General features: G+C 39.8%; 1 protein-coding gene and 2 long non-coding RNA genes across 7 annotated transcripts in view; 1 reads left to right on the top strand and 2 right to left on the bottom strand.

The window, feature by feature from the left end:
- Positions 1-215, bottom strand: part of LOC117956434 — a 9,917-nt gene extending 9,702 nt beyond the window's left edge. The window contains exon 1 of the long non-coding RNA XR_004659268.1: positions 77-215. This is a non-coding gene — a long non-coding RNA (uncharacterized LOC117956434). The remainder of the gene's footprint in view (positions 1-76) is intronic.
- The window catches only part of LOC117956436, a 20,949-nt gene extending 13,973 nt beyond the window's left edge, over positions 1-6,976 (bottom strand). The window contains exons 1-2 of the long non-coding RNA XR_004659271.1: positions 6,962-6,976; positions 5,393-5,397 (exon numbers count right to left, since the gene is read on the bottom strand). This is a non-coding gene — a long non-coding RNA (uncharacterized LOC117956436). The remainder of the gene's footprint in view (positions 1-5,392; positions 5,398-6,961) is intronic.
- Positions 1-20,861, top strand: part of inpp4b (inositol polyphosphate-4-phosphatase type II B) — a 224,257-nt gene that overhangs the window by 100,853 nt on the left and 102,543 nt on the right. For 2 of the 5 annotated variants that reach the window (XM_034891446.1, XM_034891449.1), the window contains exons 4-6: positions 1,271-1,456; positions 7,203-7,247; positions 15,696-15,814. In XM_034891446.1, coding sequence (XP_034747337.1) covers positions 1,372-1,456; positions 7,203-7,247; positions 15,696-15,814 — 249 coding nt within the window. In that variant the 5' untranslated portion in view covers positions 1,271-1,371. Of the gene's footprint in view, positions 1-1,270; positions 1,457-7,202; positions 7,248-15,695; positions 15,815-16,512; positions 16,673-18,591; positions 18,777-20,861 lie in introns of those variants that run through there. The other 3 variants (XM_034891445.1, XM_034891458.1, XM_034891468.1) reach the window with 3 other exon arrangements.

The following is a 20,861-nucleotide window of genomic DNA, read 5'->3' on the forward strand; positions in this document are numbered from 1 at the left end:
ACACCTTGTAGAACTGCCAGACCGGTGAATGTAGGTAGGCCGCCATTTTAGCTGCGCGTAGATTTTTTTTTTTCACACTGAGTCATGCCTCTCATCGGTCCATCTGATCGGCCTTTATGGAGACCACCGATCAAACTATTTAAAGCCTTTATCGGCCGATAACGATCAGTGACCGATCAATCGGAGCACCCTTACCGTCTCCATTCAGCAGGGTATAAATTAACATTGATTTTATCTACGATCTTACTGTAGCATCATGGCCTGGGTGGCCAAATAACACACAATAACCTTCACAGTAGAGTAGAGCGTCTAGAGAGGCGGCGAGGGCAACAAATAAAGACACAGTGGAATAGAGAGGAAGAGAGCTGTGTTTTTTGCTCTTCATTACATATGATTGCTGATTGATTTAAGCAAAATCTTTTCTCGCCTGATTTTCCAAAAACTAGCAGATGTCTAGCGCAGATGTGCACTGTGATGCAGATATGTCTAAATAACACAAGAAAATTCTTTTATCTCTGTCACGGTCTCTGTTAAACCTGTTGATTTACCCAGTAGCCAAGTCGCCATTTGGAGTAATACTCCGCATTACATTAAACTGCTCTTAAACTTGTCACTGTAATGTGATGTGAATTCTCTCTTGCCTTCTCCCCCCTTCTTTGCCTCCTCTCCCTGTCTACCATATGTAACTTCCAACATCACAAGCCGCGTGATGCTGGCTTCTCCATTTGCAGCTCAGCAGTCAGATGCTTGTTAATTGTGTTGCTGCTAGAAAAGGAAAAGATGGGTTGGTGGAGTGTTGAGAGGTGGCTTGAGAGAGGGGGAGGCAGACGGATGTCAGAAATCAGAGGACTCCCTGCTGCCATGTCTGTATGCAGCATTGGCTGCGCAGTGAGAAGAGAAAGGGAAAGAGCCAGGCAGAGTGTTCTCTCTCTGGCTGTGTTGGGCTGTGCAGTCTGCAACGAGGTTCCCTACTGACAGCCCAAAGATTGATGGATAGAACTGTGTATCGCACATAACATCAATTCTGTCTTGCTTTCTCTTTCATTCTCACTCCCCCATCACCCTCCCTTCCCCTCTCTCTTTCCTGCTCTTCCTCTCTCCCTCCCTCTCTCTCTCCCTCTTGCTGCTGCTCCAGGTCCCTCGCTGGTCCCTTTTTTTTCGTATTAGTTTCCAAAAGGCGTCTTAAATGCTGCCAGAGAGCGCGCTGTGAGGCAGCAAGAAAGCGGGGGTAGCAGATTGCTATCTTTGTGACAGCTTTTCCTCTTGGCAGGCTGCGTGTGAGCCAGGGAACTGGACTGGACTGTGGTGTTTCGTGGAGGAGGTGGAAGAAGAGGTGGAGGGAGAGGGAGAACTGAGGGGACAGCTGGACAGATGGAGGACGGAACCCAACAACTGGGACGCTGCATGGTTGACATGAAGGAGCTGAGTGCCAACCCAGAAGGACTGACCGCTGCTGGTGAGCTAACTGCACTGTGTTTCCCTGTCTGTCTCTTAATCTGTCTCCTTTACCTCTCTCCTCTGTCCTTCCCCATACAGTTAAACTCTTAAACACCTTGTCTGCCATTGGAGTTGATTCTGTCTCCTCTACAGTAGCCCACTTTTTCTATAAATAAGTGTCTCAAAGATGTCTGTTTTTGAGAGAGAGGGAAACAATTCTAAATGCAAAATTATCAATAATCACTGAACAACTGATGCCTCAGGGTCACATTTTTGCTCTTATTACAAAATAATAATAATTATACGTCCCATTAACAGAACATGTTTTGAGGTGAATCTTGTAAATTATTTAAAATTTTTCAAATAAAAAATGAGCACACTGTCCTACCAGCCAGTTGATCCTGGAGTACTAATGATTTTTTTGCAATGTCATGTTGATAACTTAATAGTCCAGTGTCTCCACAAATGATCACAGAGAATGAATTTTAAAACGTAGTGGCTGCACTTTTACAGGTTTCCAATTAAGGGTTATGTTCTAGCAGTTTGGTTAAATTAAAATCACAAATTGTTTGTCTCAGAATGTGAGCAATTATGCCAAAAGCCTGGCTTACCTAATTTTGGGCAAGGCTAACTTTGATTTAGTGGAGCTGCAGAGTTTGAAGTTTGAAAGACACTGTTTGTTGACATGTCTACACATTCTCTCGTCTGTACATATGTGCATGCATGTGTCTGCGTGTTTTCCTTTATGCATGTGTGTGTGCTTTGCTTTTTTTTTAATGCAGTCATATTCCATCCAGCCTCAATGTGTGTGTCAGTAATGAGCACTGGCAGAGGCAAACTAGATGTATCAGTGCCCATCACAACAGGAGAATGCTAAAGAGATTAGCCAAATCAGTGTTGCCACAAATCCTGCTCTCTAAGTTTAACACCTTTACTCACCAAAAGGAGAGACACTGCATGCAGCACCGCTTAGCATTAACATTAGCATGCAAGCTCAATACAATCCTCTTCCCATGGGGAAGTAAATGGAGGCATAGAAAAAGGAATAAATGCACAATGCATGATGCCTTGTCTCGTTTGCCTTTGAACCCCACAGATACCTGCTGAACCAGCTTACATGAACAATTACACACATGCAAACACACACAAGAGGAAATAACTAAACATGTACAAACCAGTACATCCATACATAAATACACACTAAAAAATGAGAACGAAATATGAGTTGGCAATCACACTCCCGCTGCCACACACATGCTTATACTCTGTTACAGTTATGACCTTATTGCAAACCCTAGATATGCGCTACAATAAAATCACACAGTCACAGTTTGGAGATGACATCTGACAGGTGTGGGAGTTTAACAGTAATGAAAAACACCTCACTGTACCTCTGCTTTGTTTTTCCCAAGCATTCTGTGAGACAAAAGGGAAGCGCAAAGCACATAATTACCGTGTTTGGCACGAAAGACAAGTTGACAACCTCGCATTAGTCATCTGTTGTAAGGTGAAATAGTTTATCTCCTCCTCCTTGACAGGAGGGGAAAAGTGGGTGCTGCTAAGTACTTATTAAGGTGGGGCTGAATTGGCATTTTACAAACTCCCCACCACCACGGGTAAAATTATGTTATTTTACCTATTAACTATTCATAACTGAATTTGCATACGGGCATGTGATGTTTGCAATGAAAGCTGCAATGCAATTGATGAATTTTTCATTGCACAATGCTTGACATCACAAAACTATTGTAGAGCAAAATGTCTCACTCTGTGCCCTTGTTAACCCTCTACTCTCCATCTCCTGTCGATGCAACAGTGAAGACCTCAGCACACCCAACTGATTCACAACACTTCATTAAACGCTGGCAACAAAACCATCTGTCCCCTCTCAATCTCCCAGGGCAGTAATGTGACGATAACTCACTCTCCCATTCAGCACCACTTGTCCTAATAGGGTGCCTGTTTGTGCAAACATCAATCTTGTTAGCGGTATGTTAGCCTGGCTGATGAGGAGGATGCGCAGGTGTTGTTTAGGCAATTTAAACTACAGAACAGAGAAGAACAAAAGAGTTAGAAAGAAGAAAGACTGCAATTAATGTGCGTGTGATACAGAGTTGGTGGTTGTGTTTGAGGTCGGACGGTTTATTGAGAGATGGCCAGCTTTATGTCGAAACATGAAATTGCATGTTGAGCCAGCTACATAAGTGAATTAATAATATCTTCTCAAAATCCCAAATAAATGATATTCAAAATATAAACAGGGTCTGTTCTTAGGCATGGGCTCTTACATGCAATATCTATTCATGAAGAGGATAAGCAAGAGTGATTAAGAATGTGTGCTTTACTCACTGCGAGGGGCTTTATCAGAGCTCTTGTTGGAAATTGCTTGATTTTCTTAGTTGAGCTGGAATTGCATGATGGGGACCGGAGCAGCGAGAGGCAGTATTTTGGAGCTTTTCCACAATTATTTTTTGTGGAGTCAGGAATAAGGGAGCAATCCCAGGTGAAATCTGTGTGCGCGCTTCCCCACATTTGCTACTTCCATTCCTCCTTTCAGAGGATCTGCTAGGAGCTAGTGAATGGTTATCCCACTGTGTAGTGGGTGAGGAAGCAGGGCAATGAGAAGGGTAGAGGGTTAAATGATCTCTGCAAGACAGACAATTTAAGTCCCTGTACATTAATTAACTTTGTCATTCCAGAGAAATCACCTAGTCTGCTCACATCCTAATAAATTACCCTCTCCTCTCCCTTCATCATGCCTTTTTCCCCACTGATACCACCCGCAGACAGGATGGTGATAGATTGGAGGTACAGTGGGGCTGTGCTGTTACTTCCAGAGCCAGATAAAACTGCAGTATAGCAGGCGGGCACACCTCATTTGCTTTGGGCCCCTCTGGGAGTTACATCTGCATGTACCGCCTGTTGCCTTGCTCAGCTTATTACCATATTCATAATGCCAGCGGATATCGATTTTAAATACCACACCTGTTCCATTTTTCGCCACATACTTATCCACACATTGTAGCTGGATCACCTGTGGGATTCATGTGCTACAGGCGATGTGATTGAGATGGACAGCACAGGTGGTTGACCTTCCCCCGTGTGGTGGGTAATTATTGTAATTGGACTTTGTGTATTTGTTTTGGTCAACCTGATTCTTACCAAGAGGTTAATGCCATGCGGAACGTTCAGTGCTCGAAGACAAGAAAGGTGTCACAATGTACATAACCGGTGTTCTGTCATCAGGTTGTTTACGCATAATTTGTCTATGATTTTAAAACTGTAGATATTAAATCCCTGTGAACATGTGAACAGTTTCAAGAGCTGCACTATTTAACGTCATGTTTTCGTTCTCAAGGATTCAACATAACCTGTCGTATAATCAAAGCATCTGGCATGATCCTTCTATAAATACTTGACACATTCACAAGCTGTGCTCTGAAATTCAGACATCTTTTAACACCAATCCTCCTCCTGCTTCACTATCAAGCATATCTAGTTGCTTTGCCATGTGTGTATGTCTCATGATCAGTATCCCCAACCCATAGCAGAACCAGCGTCAGCTTTACCTCTTATCTGTATTCAATTAGTTCTGCAACGACAGATATTTTCCACCGCTTCCTACCACTCAAGATAAGTTGGTGTCTAGCACAGATGGAGTCCTCCAAAGTAGCTGGGCTGTTTAAATGACAGTCCCTTATGATGGCACCAGAGACAAGACCCAACAGCTGGCACCGTCTCAGCCCACCAAGCGAAAGGGCTCTCTGTTTCCACCACACAACGTGTCATCCAGGCTTATTAAAGTTTCATCAGCGCTCACAAGGAAGCCTTAGTGGTGACAACATGAGGAGACATGACCCCTGAGGAATGGGATGATGAGAATAATGTGAAAACGAAAGTATATTTACATATATAATTAACTTATTTGTGTATGTGTGTTTACTCGCTCACATACTTCAACTACGCATGCACTTAATTAATTAGATGGTTACTGTACTGAATGCATAACAGATATTGCGCCAAGTTTGCGTAAGCCTGTTTATTCAAATGTAGCCTATCCTGATGGCAGCTGACGAGCTAAATTCTCTGACACTCGACTAAATTATGAATAATCAATTCGCCAGTTTCTCAACATATTTGCTGAATTTAGATTTGATGTGCATTTCTCAGCGTCAGTTGGCAAGTGCCTCTCAAAAGGGGACACTGGGTAATGGTTATGTTTCCCATAATTGTATATGCGTGTTATTCCTTGGCTATCTCCGTGTCATTGTTTGTTTTGCGTGACTTTTAGTTAAACATTCCATAGAGTTATAGACTGTATTGGCAGTCACATTATTAAAAGTTGTTTTTCTTTGAGCGCAGAACTCTTCCTTTCTTTGTCAATGGAAGGTCCCAGGACTACAACTGTTAATATACCGATGATACAGTTGGTCCGTGGTTGCTGGTGTTCGGACGGGCAGGTTTTATGTCTTTCCAACATGCAATCATGTCTTGCATCATTATTGCATCATTTTGTTGTGCAACGAGTGTTTCGTCAGACCTAAGTTGAATTGTTCTTTGCAAATACTTTGAAGTGTGATGAGAAGACTTTACAAATAAACTGACCCGCCGACTTGACATAAAAGCTGACAAGAAAGTGTGACTGAAGTAGTTAATATAATAAAACACAAGTAAATCATTTTTAGTGAAGGATCCTCATTATATAAAATGACTATAACCTAAAACAGCGTGGCTCCCATACATCAGTTAGCATCGAGTATCCATGGCCCATTAGTGGGGTTGATGAGCCTTAGTGAGGCCAATTGTGTCCAAGCACCCCAGGAAGAGGAAAGCATCATTTAGTGGTTTAGGGCCCATTTACACGTTGCACCATCATGCAGGTGTTTCATCTGTTTGGTGTTTGAATGGTTGTGTGTGGCAGAATGATAAATGAGAGACATCGTTGGTGACAGATGATACAAGCAGTCAGTTCTCTACTCATCATTGTGGCATAAGCCCTCAAGGACAATGGCTACCTAGATTCTCTTTTTCTGACACTTACAAATAATGCAATGTGTTTGCATAATCTGAAATGAACAGTTACACCTATCATTGTCATCCTGTCATGCTCCTAGCATCTTAAAATACTATCTCTAAAGATTTTGTGTTTGTGCTGATAAATAAAATAGTTTCTGTCTCCCCATTGGGGAAAAATGATCCGATTTCAACCCCTTAGTCTATTTTATATTCTGCATCTGTGGGCACCGTGGTTAACCTTTTTGTTTAAAAAAAACAGGAACACTTCTTCTGTGCTGAAACAATTAGGCAATTAATCAAGTAGTAGATTACAGTAATTGTCAACAAATATTTTTTGTCAGGAAAGAAAACATGCTTAACATTCACAGGTTACTGCAAGCAAAATATGTGGCTTGTTTTGTTTGGTAAAGTGACTGTCTTTGGATTTCAGACTAGTCATAGTGGTTATCTGAAGATGACAGCTAGAATCTGGGAAATTGTGATCACTATTTAATCACTAATTTCTGACATTATATATATCCTCAGAGATGAATTGATTGATAATAAAAGTAATTGTCAGATCATTCAATAATAAATTATTCATAAATGGTACATCCACATGTCTTAATCCTTAGTAAAGTCCAACTGTAATAGTCAACATTCTGATTCACTTTTAGTGTATGTTATATCCTTTGTTCTAATGTTTACTTTTATCTCCTACTCCCTCTACTTCTATCTCAACTCTTTTGTTCTTTCTTTCTTTCTTTCAGGTGTTTTTCTAACACCCAAGCTGCCTCAGGTGGAGTTCAGCCTTGGTAAGTCCTGTGTTTACCCTGTGATTCAAGAGTCATTTTCAGAATATCCAATGCTTTTCTGACATTTTTGTTATCACATTAGATGAAATTGCTTGCGTGGTTGCACACTTCTAGTAATCTCAAATCCCCCTTCCCTGGTCCAGAAACACAGCAAAGGTGTGTGGTCCTCCTTGCTAAAATCCAATTGCAACCGTTGTGAACACACAACAACAAACAGCCACATGTTGACAGTTACACTAATGCAGAAGTCAGTCAGAATTAGTGGCATATCTGCCAACATCCTTAATCTTTTTTCAATGATGAAACAAACACATACCCCAAGTATGGTTAGAAGCGACAAAACAAACAAAAAAGACGTTAGTCAGAATGGCGAGAGGGTCATTTTAAACCTTTGTGGAGATGCCGTCATTTATTTTTTATTCAACTGAGATGTTAATTGATTAGAGAATTAATTGTGGCTCAGGGCAAGTTTCCTAAATTTAAAATCTAAACAGAAGTGTTCTTATGGTTTTTGACACAAGAGATTGACAGCATCAAAGACTGGGATCTTTTTGAGGTGACTGCAACAAAGGCTTCCCACTGTTATGTTCATAATAAACAAAGAGTGACTGAATACAGATATTTCTGGAATCTGCCTACATTTATTATTTCATCTATAGTCAAAGATACTTTTTCCACAGCCTCCCTGGTGTCAAGTAATGACCTCCAGGCCTGGGCATTGCTCATGACCATCAAAACAGTTTTCAATGTGCAACTGCATGTTGATACATCAAGAACAATCCCATAGCCATTGAGGGCAACATTACAGTGAGCCATGAAGACATGAAATCTGAGTGCATTGATGACTCAATACCAAAGTCATTACTAAAACATACACACACAAGTGCACACAATTTGGTGTATGTGCACACAAGGCAGACAGGCATCCCATTAAAAAAAAAAAAAAAAAATCATTAAGCCTTTGTTATGGTTTTGGTTTATAAAGGTTGATTCTATTTAAATTTCCACTCAAATGATACTGCAGAGATTTTGAACTTGAACAGAAACTATTTGAATGTAAATGATCTGTCATGGCAGAAAATAAAGCTGTAAGCCGGCACAGAGAAATACTATGTTGTTCTTTAATTGACCTGGTTTAATGTGTGCTCAATGTGCAGTTCATCTGTCAAACCCTCAATGACATTGTTTAATTTCTATAATTTTGTATTGTAAGATATGTGCATATTTGAGAATAGAAATCATTAAAAGTAGAATAACTTTTCAGCTCTTGAATGACCTTATACGTTGAAATTCGCATTTAACTACGTCATTCTTTCCATCGGAAAACAAAATGCTTAAGTCATTATTAACAGTACCTAGCGTTTAACCTGCAGTCACTCTAAACCCCTAGCCTAGCCAGCTAGCTACCTCCTGGTACCAACAGTAGATCTAGAGCAAGGCAAGTCAAACTTAAATCATGAAACACATTTCATACTCAAGAGGAAGCCCAGTGTGGTTTACATGAAAACTATAAACAACAAAGAACCATTCACAAGCACCTTGCGTAGAGACCAGTGCCAGATGACCCCAGAGGTCTAGGTGATTTGTAGCTTTGATGCATGTTCATGTGTAGGCTTCAGGACATATATTATATGGGTGGACAGACATGTAAACTGCAACTTGGTTGGCGGAGCAGACGGCAATGCGATAATTGTAGTTGGAGTCTGACCCATAGTACAGACTACAAGTCAGGATATCTCAGCATCATTCTTTTTTCAATCTGTCTCTTGTTCGTCCCCCCGCACAATAATTGGAGTAGTTCTTTAAAACAAAGAAATTCATAACAACACTTGAACTTATTACAGAACATCCCCTGGTCTTTGCTGCAGACAATGCAATATATATATATAAAGCCGCTCAATGGACTATCAACACAGACTGAGAAAACGTTTTGTCCTTACTTCTGCACACATACATTAGAATACAATGGCCAACTGTTTGCATGGCTCATCACTTGGTTTTGTTGTTTTTTTTACTACTGAAGCTCAGGACTTTGTTTTCGAACCCAAAACAATGAGGAAATTTGTTTTTGAAATTGAAATGTTGTGCATGTATCTGTCACTTAAAATATCCACTAATTTAAAACGGTGAGCCCTGTGTAGGGAAATTATTCCATTTATTTTTCTTAAATTAACCCTGGTATGAGAAGTATTAATAAAACCAATAGTTAATTATTTATTTATCTTGTTTTAAACCTCCAGCAACTCACTAGAGTAAATGGTGCCATGAAACAGTGGTTTCATGGCAGTCATGCACATTCACACACTACTGCACAGATAGACAATATATTAACTGTAGCATTTTTTTATTTGAAACATCTCATATACTTGTCTCTCCTTGTACTAAGTTTTGTGTTCTTTTATCAGAATGTCAGTGTAAATGACAGACGTGACATGTTGAATATCAGGTCACTTCTGTGCAGTAACTAAACACAGTAAAAGCGAAACTGTTGAGTTGGAGTGTTACATGACAGAAAGTTCTAAACGACATTGTCAATATTCCAACAAACAATCAAGATTCCCTGTAAATGTTTTTGCAGAAATATCCAAAAGTAACAGATGCAAATGTGCTGTGATATCTGCTTGAAGGATGCACTTGTAACTATACACAATTCATTTCAAATGTAAGGCCCCTTTCACATATGAAACAACAAATTACTGGCATTATATTTAAGTACATCACATGCTTGTCAATATACATGATTGATAAGGACATTTATCACGAACAGCCCCTTTTTCCCCTCAGTTTTCCCCAGACCCATGGGCAAACAGGTGTGCAAATGGCGGCACATGCAAATAATGTTGTCAAATTAACTGAAGCATTGAAATAATTATCACGATGAATAAGCGTCTTATGGTGATGAGCACTTATTCCTGTCTCCTGTGGCAACTCCCAGGGCTCCCCTCACGATTAAATGGAATTTAGATTCATTTTGGGGTCTCAGAGGCCCACTGCATGGAAAGTAATTTCCAGCAAATTCATCTTGAAATAGCCCAGCATACTCCAATCACACAAAATAAATACAGCATAGTAATTGAAGCCTCCAAGGATAGGCAAACATTATTACTCCAATTGCTCAATTGTTATGGTAATTTAGGAATCAGTCTCAGTATACTTTGGTAGTTCAGTTGCTTGACTATGTCATTGTTGAATTAATTCTCACCTAAGCCAAAGCAAGTAATTCACTAATAAATTACCAAAATCTACAAATGTTTTTTTACTGCACTCTATCCTATAGTCAGTCAATTATTTGAATCTCTCTCACTTTAATACACCATGCTCCTCTTTCCTGCTTTCTTGTCTCCCCCTTTATTAATGTCCCCTCTCACTCAGGCGTTCTTCTTCATTCTCAAAATGTCTCTCTAAGGGACTCCCTTATCCTTACCCTTTGTCGCCCTCTTTATTTTCTTTTCCTCCCACCCCCACCCAGCATTATAATAGCTCTGACCTTAGAGGTCAGTTGAAGTGTCATATCCCTGTAAGAGAGCCAGTTTGGTGATGCATTGTTGGGTACCCGGTCCCATTTCAATCTCCTCTCTGACTGTGGTTAACTGTGCAGCGGGGTAGGACAGATCCCTCTAGCCAGTTAAATATTCTTCCCCTGAGTCAACTGTGGACAGTCACCAGCTTATCAAAAATAGACTCAGCTAGGAGACCTTTGTGGCCTCTAGCAATTATGTTTGTGTGTCTAATGGCATAAATCAAGTGCTTCAGTTGTGTGTGCATATACAGTTTGTTCCCCTCTTGTCCCTACAGTGTTGACAAAATAGACCCATCACGTGCACACAGATGTTTGTATGAATATCAGTGCCAATCAACATATTTTTCATTACTGCATAAGCAAGTGTGACAACTGCTTTAATGCGAGTCCAAAAGTCCTGGCACTACAATCTTTGAAAGAGAATATGGAATAAGAATTGCCCCTTAAAGTTAATAATGCATGAGATCCGCTGCACTGCAAGATATTTTACAAGTTTGTCTTGTAGCATTTTCCCAAGAACAGCTGCTAAGAAAAACAGAGGCTCTGTCTTTAAGCTGGAGGAATAAAGCTGATATTCTTATCCTACTTTGGTAACCCTTGCTTAAGTTTACAAAATAATGTTTTTTGTAAGGGGTCACAAAGCCTGCTGTACTGCCCAAAGGATCATCAGTCTGGTTCTTGGAAGTTTGTTTGGATTTTTGGCATTTGGGAAATTTTGGTGGCTTGAATTTTGAGCAGTTCCAAGGTCAGCTACATGACTGCTGTCAAAAGGTTCACTACAAGCTGTAGTAAGGTTATTTCGATATATACGTTGCTGCAAAACGGACCATATTGTTTGCATCTTCTCAGCCACCTGCAAGCCCGTATATTTTTTAAATTCTTGCTTTTTGTTCAATGCATACTGTTCAAAGTTATTCTGCCTTTCTCCTTTTTTGAAGCAGCTAGATTGTCTGAATAAAACTGAACAAAACACTTTGAATAATTGGATAAAACACTTTATGACGGGTCAAGTGATCCGTACATTGTGAGCATTGATGTCGCAGGAGGTGTAGTGTGAGTGGGATTAAAAATGCAAAGGGCATTTGTCTCTTTACTCAGTGAAGCCTACTGTATGACCACCCTCTAGCATGTGTAGAGGCACTGAATCCTTTGGCCATCCAAATAAATCCACCAGTCATCAGTGGGTTAATTACAGCCAGTCTCTCTCATTGTTAAACACATATACTGAAATTGAGACCCTGGGTAACATCAACCATTACCATGTTTCATTTATTCTCTACCATTACGTCCTCTGGTTTTGGGGAAACAAGATGTTGATCAGTGCTTTTAAGTCTGAGTTCTGAGGATGTTGAGTGATTACAAGGTGCAGTCATGCTGCATTATAGCCTTGGCACCAAAGGTAAAAATAATTATGATTATATGGCCACTACTAAAATGTCATGAAGGGTTTTAAATTTTTTTATTTTTTAGAAACCCTTAATGTCAAACCTAATGGATCGTACTCTTTACAGTATAACAAATTACTATAGCCCGACCAACACATCAGCGGGCCAAAATTAGGCATTTCCTAATCTATTGGTATCGGCATTTATAATATCACTTTTTAAAATATGCATTCATCAGAATCATTTATAACAATGAACAAGTGATTTTGTTAAATTCATATTTAAAAAATAAAACGGAATGGTCGTCAAACATGTTATGAGCGTTGGCATTGCATAGTTTGTCGAAGATATTCGAGGGCACCCTACAACGTTCCTTTTGGCGACCCTGATTATTATATATATAATTTTTAAAGGACTTTAAGTTTCATATCTTAAGTTTGTATTTTTTATACATTTTATTATCAGACCTTTAATATATGTTGATGTTTCTCTGTATGGTTGTGACTATAAAACAAATTATCGTATTACTTTGAGATCTCAAAAGATCTCATAAATAAGTACATATAACTAATGATAGGGAAATCTGTTAATGTTTTGTAACACGTTTCTGGATTTATTCATTTTTTAATATACCGCCCGATAAAGCGGCATATTGGCTTTTTAAATAACCGAATATTCAGATTGGTCGGTCTGTATAAATTACTGAACTACTTTTGTTTTTGCTATAAATACTGCTTAGCAATAAATCCATAAAACGTATCCACCTACAATATCTAAACTATAGACAAGTTAACAAATGGGTTTCTTACAACAGCATTAACCAATTTTATATCCGTAGCTGAACAGCATCAGTAATACATGTTTCTAGGTTTGCCTTGTAATGGCTGCATGCACTGAAGTTATTTGCTACATGATTCACACTATGCTCCCCTATGGTGGAGCACCTTACCCCCAGGCTCCTTTACCAATCCCCAACAAAACTAAGCCTAAGTGTGGAAAAAACGATAAGAATAAAAAACATCTCAACTTTCAAACTCAAGATCCCGAGTTTAGTGTTTGTCCCCAGTAGGCTACTTTTCTAGGCTAGCCTATAAAGAGGCTAGTTTTTCTCCCATCCACGAAAGTTAGAGTTTGTGGAGTAACCAGACCCTTTGGAGTAGGGACTAAATGCAGGCAAGTTTTGTGTGGCCAGGATAGCTCAGTTGGTAGAGGTTTGCTCCTCAACGCAGCGGCCACGGATTTGACTCTGAACTGACGGCCTTTTGCTGTATGTCATTCCCCACCTCTCTTCCCTTTCATGTGTTCAGCTGTCTTGTGAAAACAAAGGCCTAAAATGCCCTAAAAATAAACTTAAAAAACAACTTATTTCAGAATTGATTTCACATGGTTTAAAATGTAATGGATGGGAATCCACTACACACTTTTAAACTCCATATCTAATAAAGATCCTGAAAGAAAGAAAGAAATCAATTGACCAACGCGTAGGCTAGTTTCAAATCTATTTATGATCACTTAACTTGTTTGACTTTGTTTATTTGATTTTTATTCTGTTTTAAAGTTGGTCTGTTTATTTATTCTAAATCTCAAGATTTTATCTTACAGTAGTTGCACATTTGCACACATACTGTACTACTATAATTAAACAGACTATACACTGGCTTCAAATGAACCCTTTTAAATATTTCACAATGTCAGCTAACCTTAAACCAAATATTTTTCTGCGGTTTTGATTGTTTTCAATTTATTTAAAATAGGTTGGGAAAAAACGTAAAGTCACAGATTCTGAAAAAGCTTTGAATTGTGTATGCCAAAAGCGTCCTTTTATTCCCTTGCTTTCTGGCAGACAAGTGTGTGACAAATGCTCATTAAATCCCTGCTTTGTTTGTGTTGCTGTTGGTAAAAAAAAAAAAAGCTAGGACAGTCACCTTGACAATGCAATCAGCTTACGTGCAAGTGTGGGTCTGTGGTTTTGTGTGCGTGTGTGTGTGTGTGTGTGTGTGTCTGTCAGTCTGTCTGTCTGAAGCCTAATTTTTAAACCTAATTTGATCACCCCTGATTTTAGTTTAGAGTCAGGCTCAATTTCAGCTGTTGGTCAAAGGTCATCAAAATGCCTGATTTCTAACCCAACCGATTAGCGATCTGGCTTTGCGACGGTCCGGGATGGATTTCTGGCAATTTCGGTTGGCTTGCAGTTTGAGCACTGGTCAGAAAAGCTTCACCATGTGTTTTTTCTCATCTCTTTACCTAACACATCAGAGAGAGTCAGATAAACCACCTCTAAACCTAAGAAAAGAGAGGTGTTGATACCCTGCTACTGAACCCTTCATTTCTTTCTGCAACTCTGCGCTTGTTCTTCACTGCCTTTTAATGTGCCTCCCACAAGAGATCTTTTCATCTGTAGTTGCTCCTCAGTTGCTTCAACATTAAAATCATGTCCATGAAGATGGAGCTACAAAAAACAACCTTCTGCTCTTGCTGTTGTTTTCTTTTTTTAATGGAATATAAAATGGTATTATCCAGGCTTTATTTTGCTGAGTAATGTGTGAAACTGATCAGGCATTGCAAGCAGATCAATTGCTGTTTACATGCCAGAATTGTGCTCGGTAGATAAAATGCAGCTCTTGGACAGGATCCAAGGAGGTTACTGAACACAAATTTGTCATTACTGTACTTGAGTGTTTACAAATGTTCATTAAGACATACATTCAGAGCCATATGGTGTAATTTACATTGTATCAGGCTCAACGTTTTTATAGGCTTTCTAATTGAAGCAGATGTGACCAGTAAAGTCACATCTTGAAAACTAACCACAGAAATTAGCATTTTTCCTGCACACGGTTCAGGAAAAATCAAGCTGTTTTGTGGCTTTTTGACTCAATAAAAAGTAGAACTTTACCGCTGTATATGTGACTTTTAAGAGATAATAAGAATATCTTAGTACAGTAGTGTTTATCAAGGAATGATGCGTCTGTTGAGCTGTGATGGGATCAGCAAGTGCTATCTTGTGAGGCGGATGTTTCTATTCGTAACCAGGAAGTGTTGGTTTCCTCTAAAGGAATTATGGGATGCAATGTCTTTCCTGTCCTTGGAAGCCAGGGGGGCTGAGTGACAAGCTGCTTTTGTTGACCGACATGAAAGCCCTAATAAAACTGATCTCTCACACCCAAAAGGAGATTCTACTGCCAATGTAATCAACTACTGAGGCAATTATTCTATATCTCAATATGTGTGTGTATATATATATATATATATATATATATGCTTTGTGGTGATTTGGCTCTTTAGTGTTTTGGCATGCGACATGTAATCTGACAGGAGATATTTATAAATCCTCCTCCACCTTTACGGTTTCCTCCTCTTTATACTCCCATGTGTATTTACCGTGTTTCTCTCTTATTTATTGGCACATTCTGTATTTGTGATTCAGTGTTGTGTGATTTGTGTCACTTATGTGTGTTATTGTGAAGGATTATCTCCCCCTCTCATCTTGATTTTTGTCCTTTCCTTCTCCTTCCTCCCTGCATCGTCTCTCCCTCTCTGTAGCCTGTAATGATCTGGTGGCCTCAGGCAGAGACAGGAAGCCCAATGCGTTGGTCCAGGTGGCTGTCATAGATCCCCACAAGCAGCATCTCGTCTTTCATGCCTGCACAGAGATAGTGGAGGTAAGGACACACACACACACACACACACACACACACACACACACACACACACACCTGCCTCTCTCTGACCTTTGATGTTTGTTGTTTTACTGTGTCTCTGGTTCACTGGGTCTTGGTTGATGTTCTCTCCATCTCTGTCTGCCCTCCTTTTTCCTCAACCTTTGTCCCCCGCATCTAAATCATCGAAGTGGAACAGACAATGAGTGACAATGAACTTTCCTGTAACACTTACAGTAAGTTCAGACATCTGAAAGACTTATTGTGTGGCTCTCAATCAGTATTATTTTTCAGTAATTACTGTCAGTATGTGTTCAACTGTGGGTTCAACTGTGTGGGAGTTCCGTAAAGTGAGTGTGTTTTTGTGGTCCTTAACCTCTTTAAATGCTTTTTTATTGCCTCTTGTGTCAGTGCTGTTACCAAGGCAACAGTCACACAAGTGTTTTTTGGGGGCGGCAACAGCTGCCCCATGTCCCACTATGGAACACCCACTTACACACACACACACACACACACATATATACACACACACTCACGTTTTTTTCCTCTCTTAATATGAGGGCAAAGTTGCCTGACTCATATTATTTTCCTGCTAATCCAGTAAAGCTAAATGAGCATAACCGTCTCTTTCAGAGACTGCATTTCAACTGCTTTTTCCCTCAGTCCTGTCTAGGGAACAGCAGTGTGTGTGTTTGAGCATATGTGTGTAGAAACACAGGATGTGGTAGGATACTGTATGCTGGCTCAGCCAGCTCTGCAGGCTCTCCGAGTGCCACTGGAGTTTTGATTTAATGGCTGTAAAGTTGAGGATTTGGAGTAGGACCTAAGAAAATGGACTGCTTTCGTCTTCACAAAAAACGGGTATGTGCGCATTCTGTGTGATTTTACATGTCTGTTTTAAAAGAGAGGTTTGCAGCCTCATTAGAGGGGTTTAAGATAGTCTGAGACGTTTTCTCTGGCATATATTCTTTTCATTAGTTCTGTTACATGTTACATATTAACTTACTGTACACTACTTAGACTAGATAGATAGTTAGATAGATAGATAGATAGATTTTTCTTGGGATCAATAAACATCTATCTATCTGTCTAGTCTAAGTAGTGTACAGTAAGTTAATATGTAACATATACAAATATATATTTAGCCAGTCACACAGAAATCAGATTCATTTGAAAAGTAATAATTATATAATATTTTGACCCAGAGGCCCAGCATTGAAAGAAAATCAATGTGACTTTGAAATCCTCTTTGAATCGCGTGTAAGTGTGTTTTTAGAGGAACGGAACTCACTTGTCATACATTGCCTTCCAACATGCAGCAGATGTTCATTAACGTGTGTGACTGTTAGTCTGTCTCTCTGTCTCTCTGTATGGATCCTGAAGAAAGCCCCTTGTGTTTCTCCTGTTGTCACATTCCCAGAATGCCTGCTCTCAACAGCTGCCGCCGGCTTTGCTGGACACTGATTGAGTCTTGGTTGCATGAAAGCTTCAGCATTAGTCCTACTCATGTGGTGCGTGTATTATCAGGAATCCATGGTATATGATATAAGGGTTTAATTTAGAAGATAAATGATGGAACAAGCCAGCTGCTTCATAGCCCTCTCTAGTCTTATCCATGAATCACTTGACAGAGGTCAGATAAAAAGGGTAGCAGTTAATCATGTTGGATCTGGACTTTACTTCTCTTTCGTTTAAATAAATGACCTCTTGAGGTGTTATTTATTGAAAAGGTCAGTTTTATAGAATACACTGCCTTTAAAGAGCTGTTATATGACTTACTGCTAGTGTATCAAAAAGGAAAGTGTGAGCCTGTAGGTTAACACAGAAAACAAAAATTTTAACTTTGACTTTGAGTTCAAGTCTTCAAATGTGTAATTGGCAAAACCAAATGTTGTTTAAGTTTATTAACGATTTTTTATTAAAGTTTATGTACAAATCCTGTTCATATACGGTAAGTGAAGACTTTTCACGTTTATTATTAGTGTATGAAAATAAGAAATGGAATACTGAATAAGAAATTTTTAAAGACTAGGCAGGTTTGAGGCTGTGATTGGGACTGTCAACATCCTCGGGTAGTTAATACTTCAGACTAATAATACACTGTATTGTATCAAACTGGCACACAGAGTCATATTCCCACAAAAGGAAAGACCCATTTCATCTCTACTGAGCAAGTGCATGACTTAGTGATGGTACTGTATCTTAATCTACTTTTGGTTAAACAGAAAGGACAAGTGACAACTCAAGTAGAAAATCTAAAGCCCTCTAAATCTCTTTAAAGTGCAATATGAAACGTCTTCGACAAATTGTATGTGAAGGTGGAGAAGGAAGAATGCTATCTAGTATCTCGTAGGAAAATCCCATTCCTAATACATGGACAGTGGGTCCAGGGGTGATGGTACTTGAGGGGATTTGATGTCATGCAAAGCCTAGGGATAAAACAGCCTTTGATGCCATGCTAGTCAAGCAAACCCCCTTCCTGGAACAAGTCCAAAAAGTCTGTTTGTGTGTAATTATGAGTGGTCAAGGGAGGGAGAAAAACCTCCAGTGTAGCGCAACTACAGCCAGAATACTCCTACTGTACTCTCTCTCTCTCTCTCTCTCTCTCTCTCTCTCTCTCTCTCTCTCTCTCTCTCTCTCTCTCTCTCTCTCTCTCTCTCTCTCTCTCTCTCTCTCTCTCTCTCTCTCTCTCTCTCTCTCTCTCTCTCTCTCTCTCTCTCTCTGTACTCCTAATCTCACACACCCTCCCTCTAATGGCCTAATTTAGTCATTCCACTGAGGTTTGGAACTCCAAATGAACAAAAAGACAAGAGAGGGGCAGCTGTCTCCCATAGCATATGTTGACCACTTGTATGACAGACTTATTTCTCTGTGTAAATGGAGACAGGCTTACCACTTCAGCTCATCTCAGCCCATCAGTAGCACTAAGAAGATTTAGCCGCAGCTGAGGCTGCCAACCATGCTGGTAAGTCTGAATGAGGCCTATTCAGGTTGCCGGTGAGGGAGATGTAAGGGCTTGTGTGTGTGTGTGTACCTGCACATTCTTGAGTATAATGGCTATGTCTGTCTTTTTGTTAGTGTACAGTACTGACATATATCCAGATCTCTACTTAACTTGAAGCAGTGCACTCGTTCCACTGAGCCTGTACCTGCTGTCTTGAATCAGACTGTGTGTTTAGGATGTTAGTGTACAAACCACAAAGCTTCATGGTTGGGCAGCAAAATGGCACCGGGCATCAAGACTGGTTTTACTATGTCTAGAGAAGCTGTAACAGGAAGCAATAGACTTGCTTTATTTCCCCTCTGTCAGCGCATAGAAGATTTCTGAAGGATCAGCGGGGTTAGTGGTGTGGCAAGGGTGTGTGTGTGTGTGTGTGTGTGTGTGTGAGAGAGAAAGAGCGTGCGCCCTAAGTACATGGCTGTTTTTAGGGCACTTCATGCTTTGATTCCCAATCTTCCCAACACCCGTTATTGTAGCAAAGGACTCTAGGCTTGTTGGCGTCAGTCTTAAGTTTTCGACAAACCCAAACAAACAAGCTGGTCCTATTCGCCGATTACCTGTGGCAAAAACTGCCGCTCACATTTTCTTTTAACCATACTTCCAATGTGTTCTTCATTATTCATTTTTGGTTGATTTACTCCTACTATTTTTGCTGTTATAGTGAAACTCTCCACTGTTGTGATTGAGTTCGGTAGCATCTAGATAAAGTAAGTGTAACCAGAGTGACGGTAGACAGCAAGGGCCAGTCAAAAAATTGCAATAAAGTTATTGACTCTTGTATGTTGCATGCTTGTGCCAGCATGAGGAGTCGATGCAAAACAAAATTTACCATGATCATTTTATTTTAATTAGTTCCTTTCATTGCTTTTCATTGTGTTTTTTTTTAACTCAAGGGTATGAGCATAAATTTATACAAGTCTGCCAGTCTGTCTGTGTCGGTCTCATTACCACTCCCCAGCCTGTCCCCACACGGTCCCATGGGTTGCTGTGTGGAAACGCCCATCAGAGCGTAGCAGAGGAAGAGGAAGCCCCCAGTGTAAACGCAAAGCGCTTTGAATTGGTTCAAGTAGACAACACCAAATGATTAAACAATCCTTGAGTCTTCCGAGAAATTCCCCTCACCCCCTGGTGCAATACAATCCACTAAATTAAGATTTATTGCAGACTCTATGCATTGTAAAATAAATAATTACATAATTTCTAAGACTTTATTTTGGAGGGCAGTTTGACCATATAGTATCAGATAAAAAAAAAAAAATTGAGAGAGGTGAACTGAGTTATGGTGTGCAGCTGAATCAGTCACTACACTTAAAACCATAACATAGCTTTTCAAATTACTAATTGGTGCAGTTCCACTTGGCTATTTTTCCAAATAAAATCAACCATTTTCTCTCATTGCTGACCTATCTCCACAGTGCTGTGGAGTAAGGTCTGGCTACTCCACACATACATTGTGGGATAGAAGGGAAAAAAAACTCATAAAAAAAGTTCTGGAACAAAGGTTCCAGGCGCAGAGACGGTGGCTCTACAAAATGGTTTCCAAAAGTGGCACAAATAAAAATTTAAGGAAATTAACTGTTCACACAATAAAGTAACATGAGCTAGTCAATTAGTTGGATAGATGGTTAAACGTAATCTGCTCTTACAATTGTATCGCCTTGTATAATTTGTCCATAGAAATCCCCACCAATTGGCCCTAAAGCATCCCACTTAGATAGTAAATGCTGTGAACATACTATTTGTAAATCTTTAAAATCATTCCCCGAAAGCAGGCCTGCATTGTTGCACGATCTGAATTTAGTGTTCAGCTTGCTAGCTCAAAGTTTGTTGTTGATTCCTTGGGCTAAGGGGTTTTGTGAACGGCAACACACAGAGAGCAGAAGGTGAAGGGCAAAGCCACGCACCGGCTGTCTGGCTTTATCTTGGAAATATATTTCCGTCGGCCAAGACTGCTTTGATACTGTGATAATGTCACTTTTTCAGAATGTTCTTTAAACTAGGGTCCCAATCTAGAGTGGCAGAGAGCTTATTTTATGATGCTCTCCCTTG

Source organism: Etheostoma cragini, chromosome 2 (assembly GCF_013103735.1).
Source record: "Etheostoma cragini isolate CJK2018 chromosome 2, CSU_Ecrag_1.0, whole genome shotgun sequence".
NCBI classification, from domain to species: Eukaryota; Metazoa; Chordata; class Actinopteri; order Perciformes; family Percidae; genus Etheostoma; species Etheostoma cragini.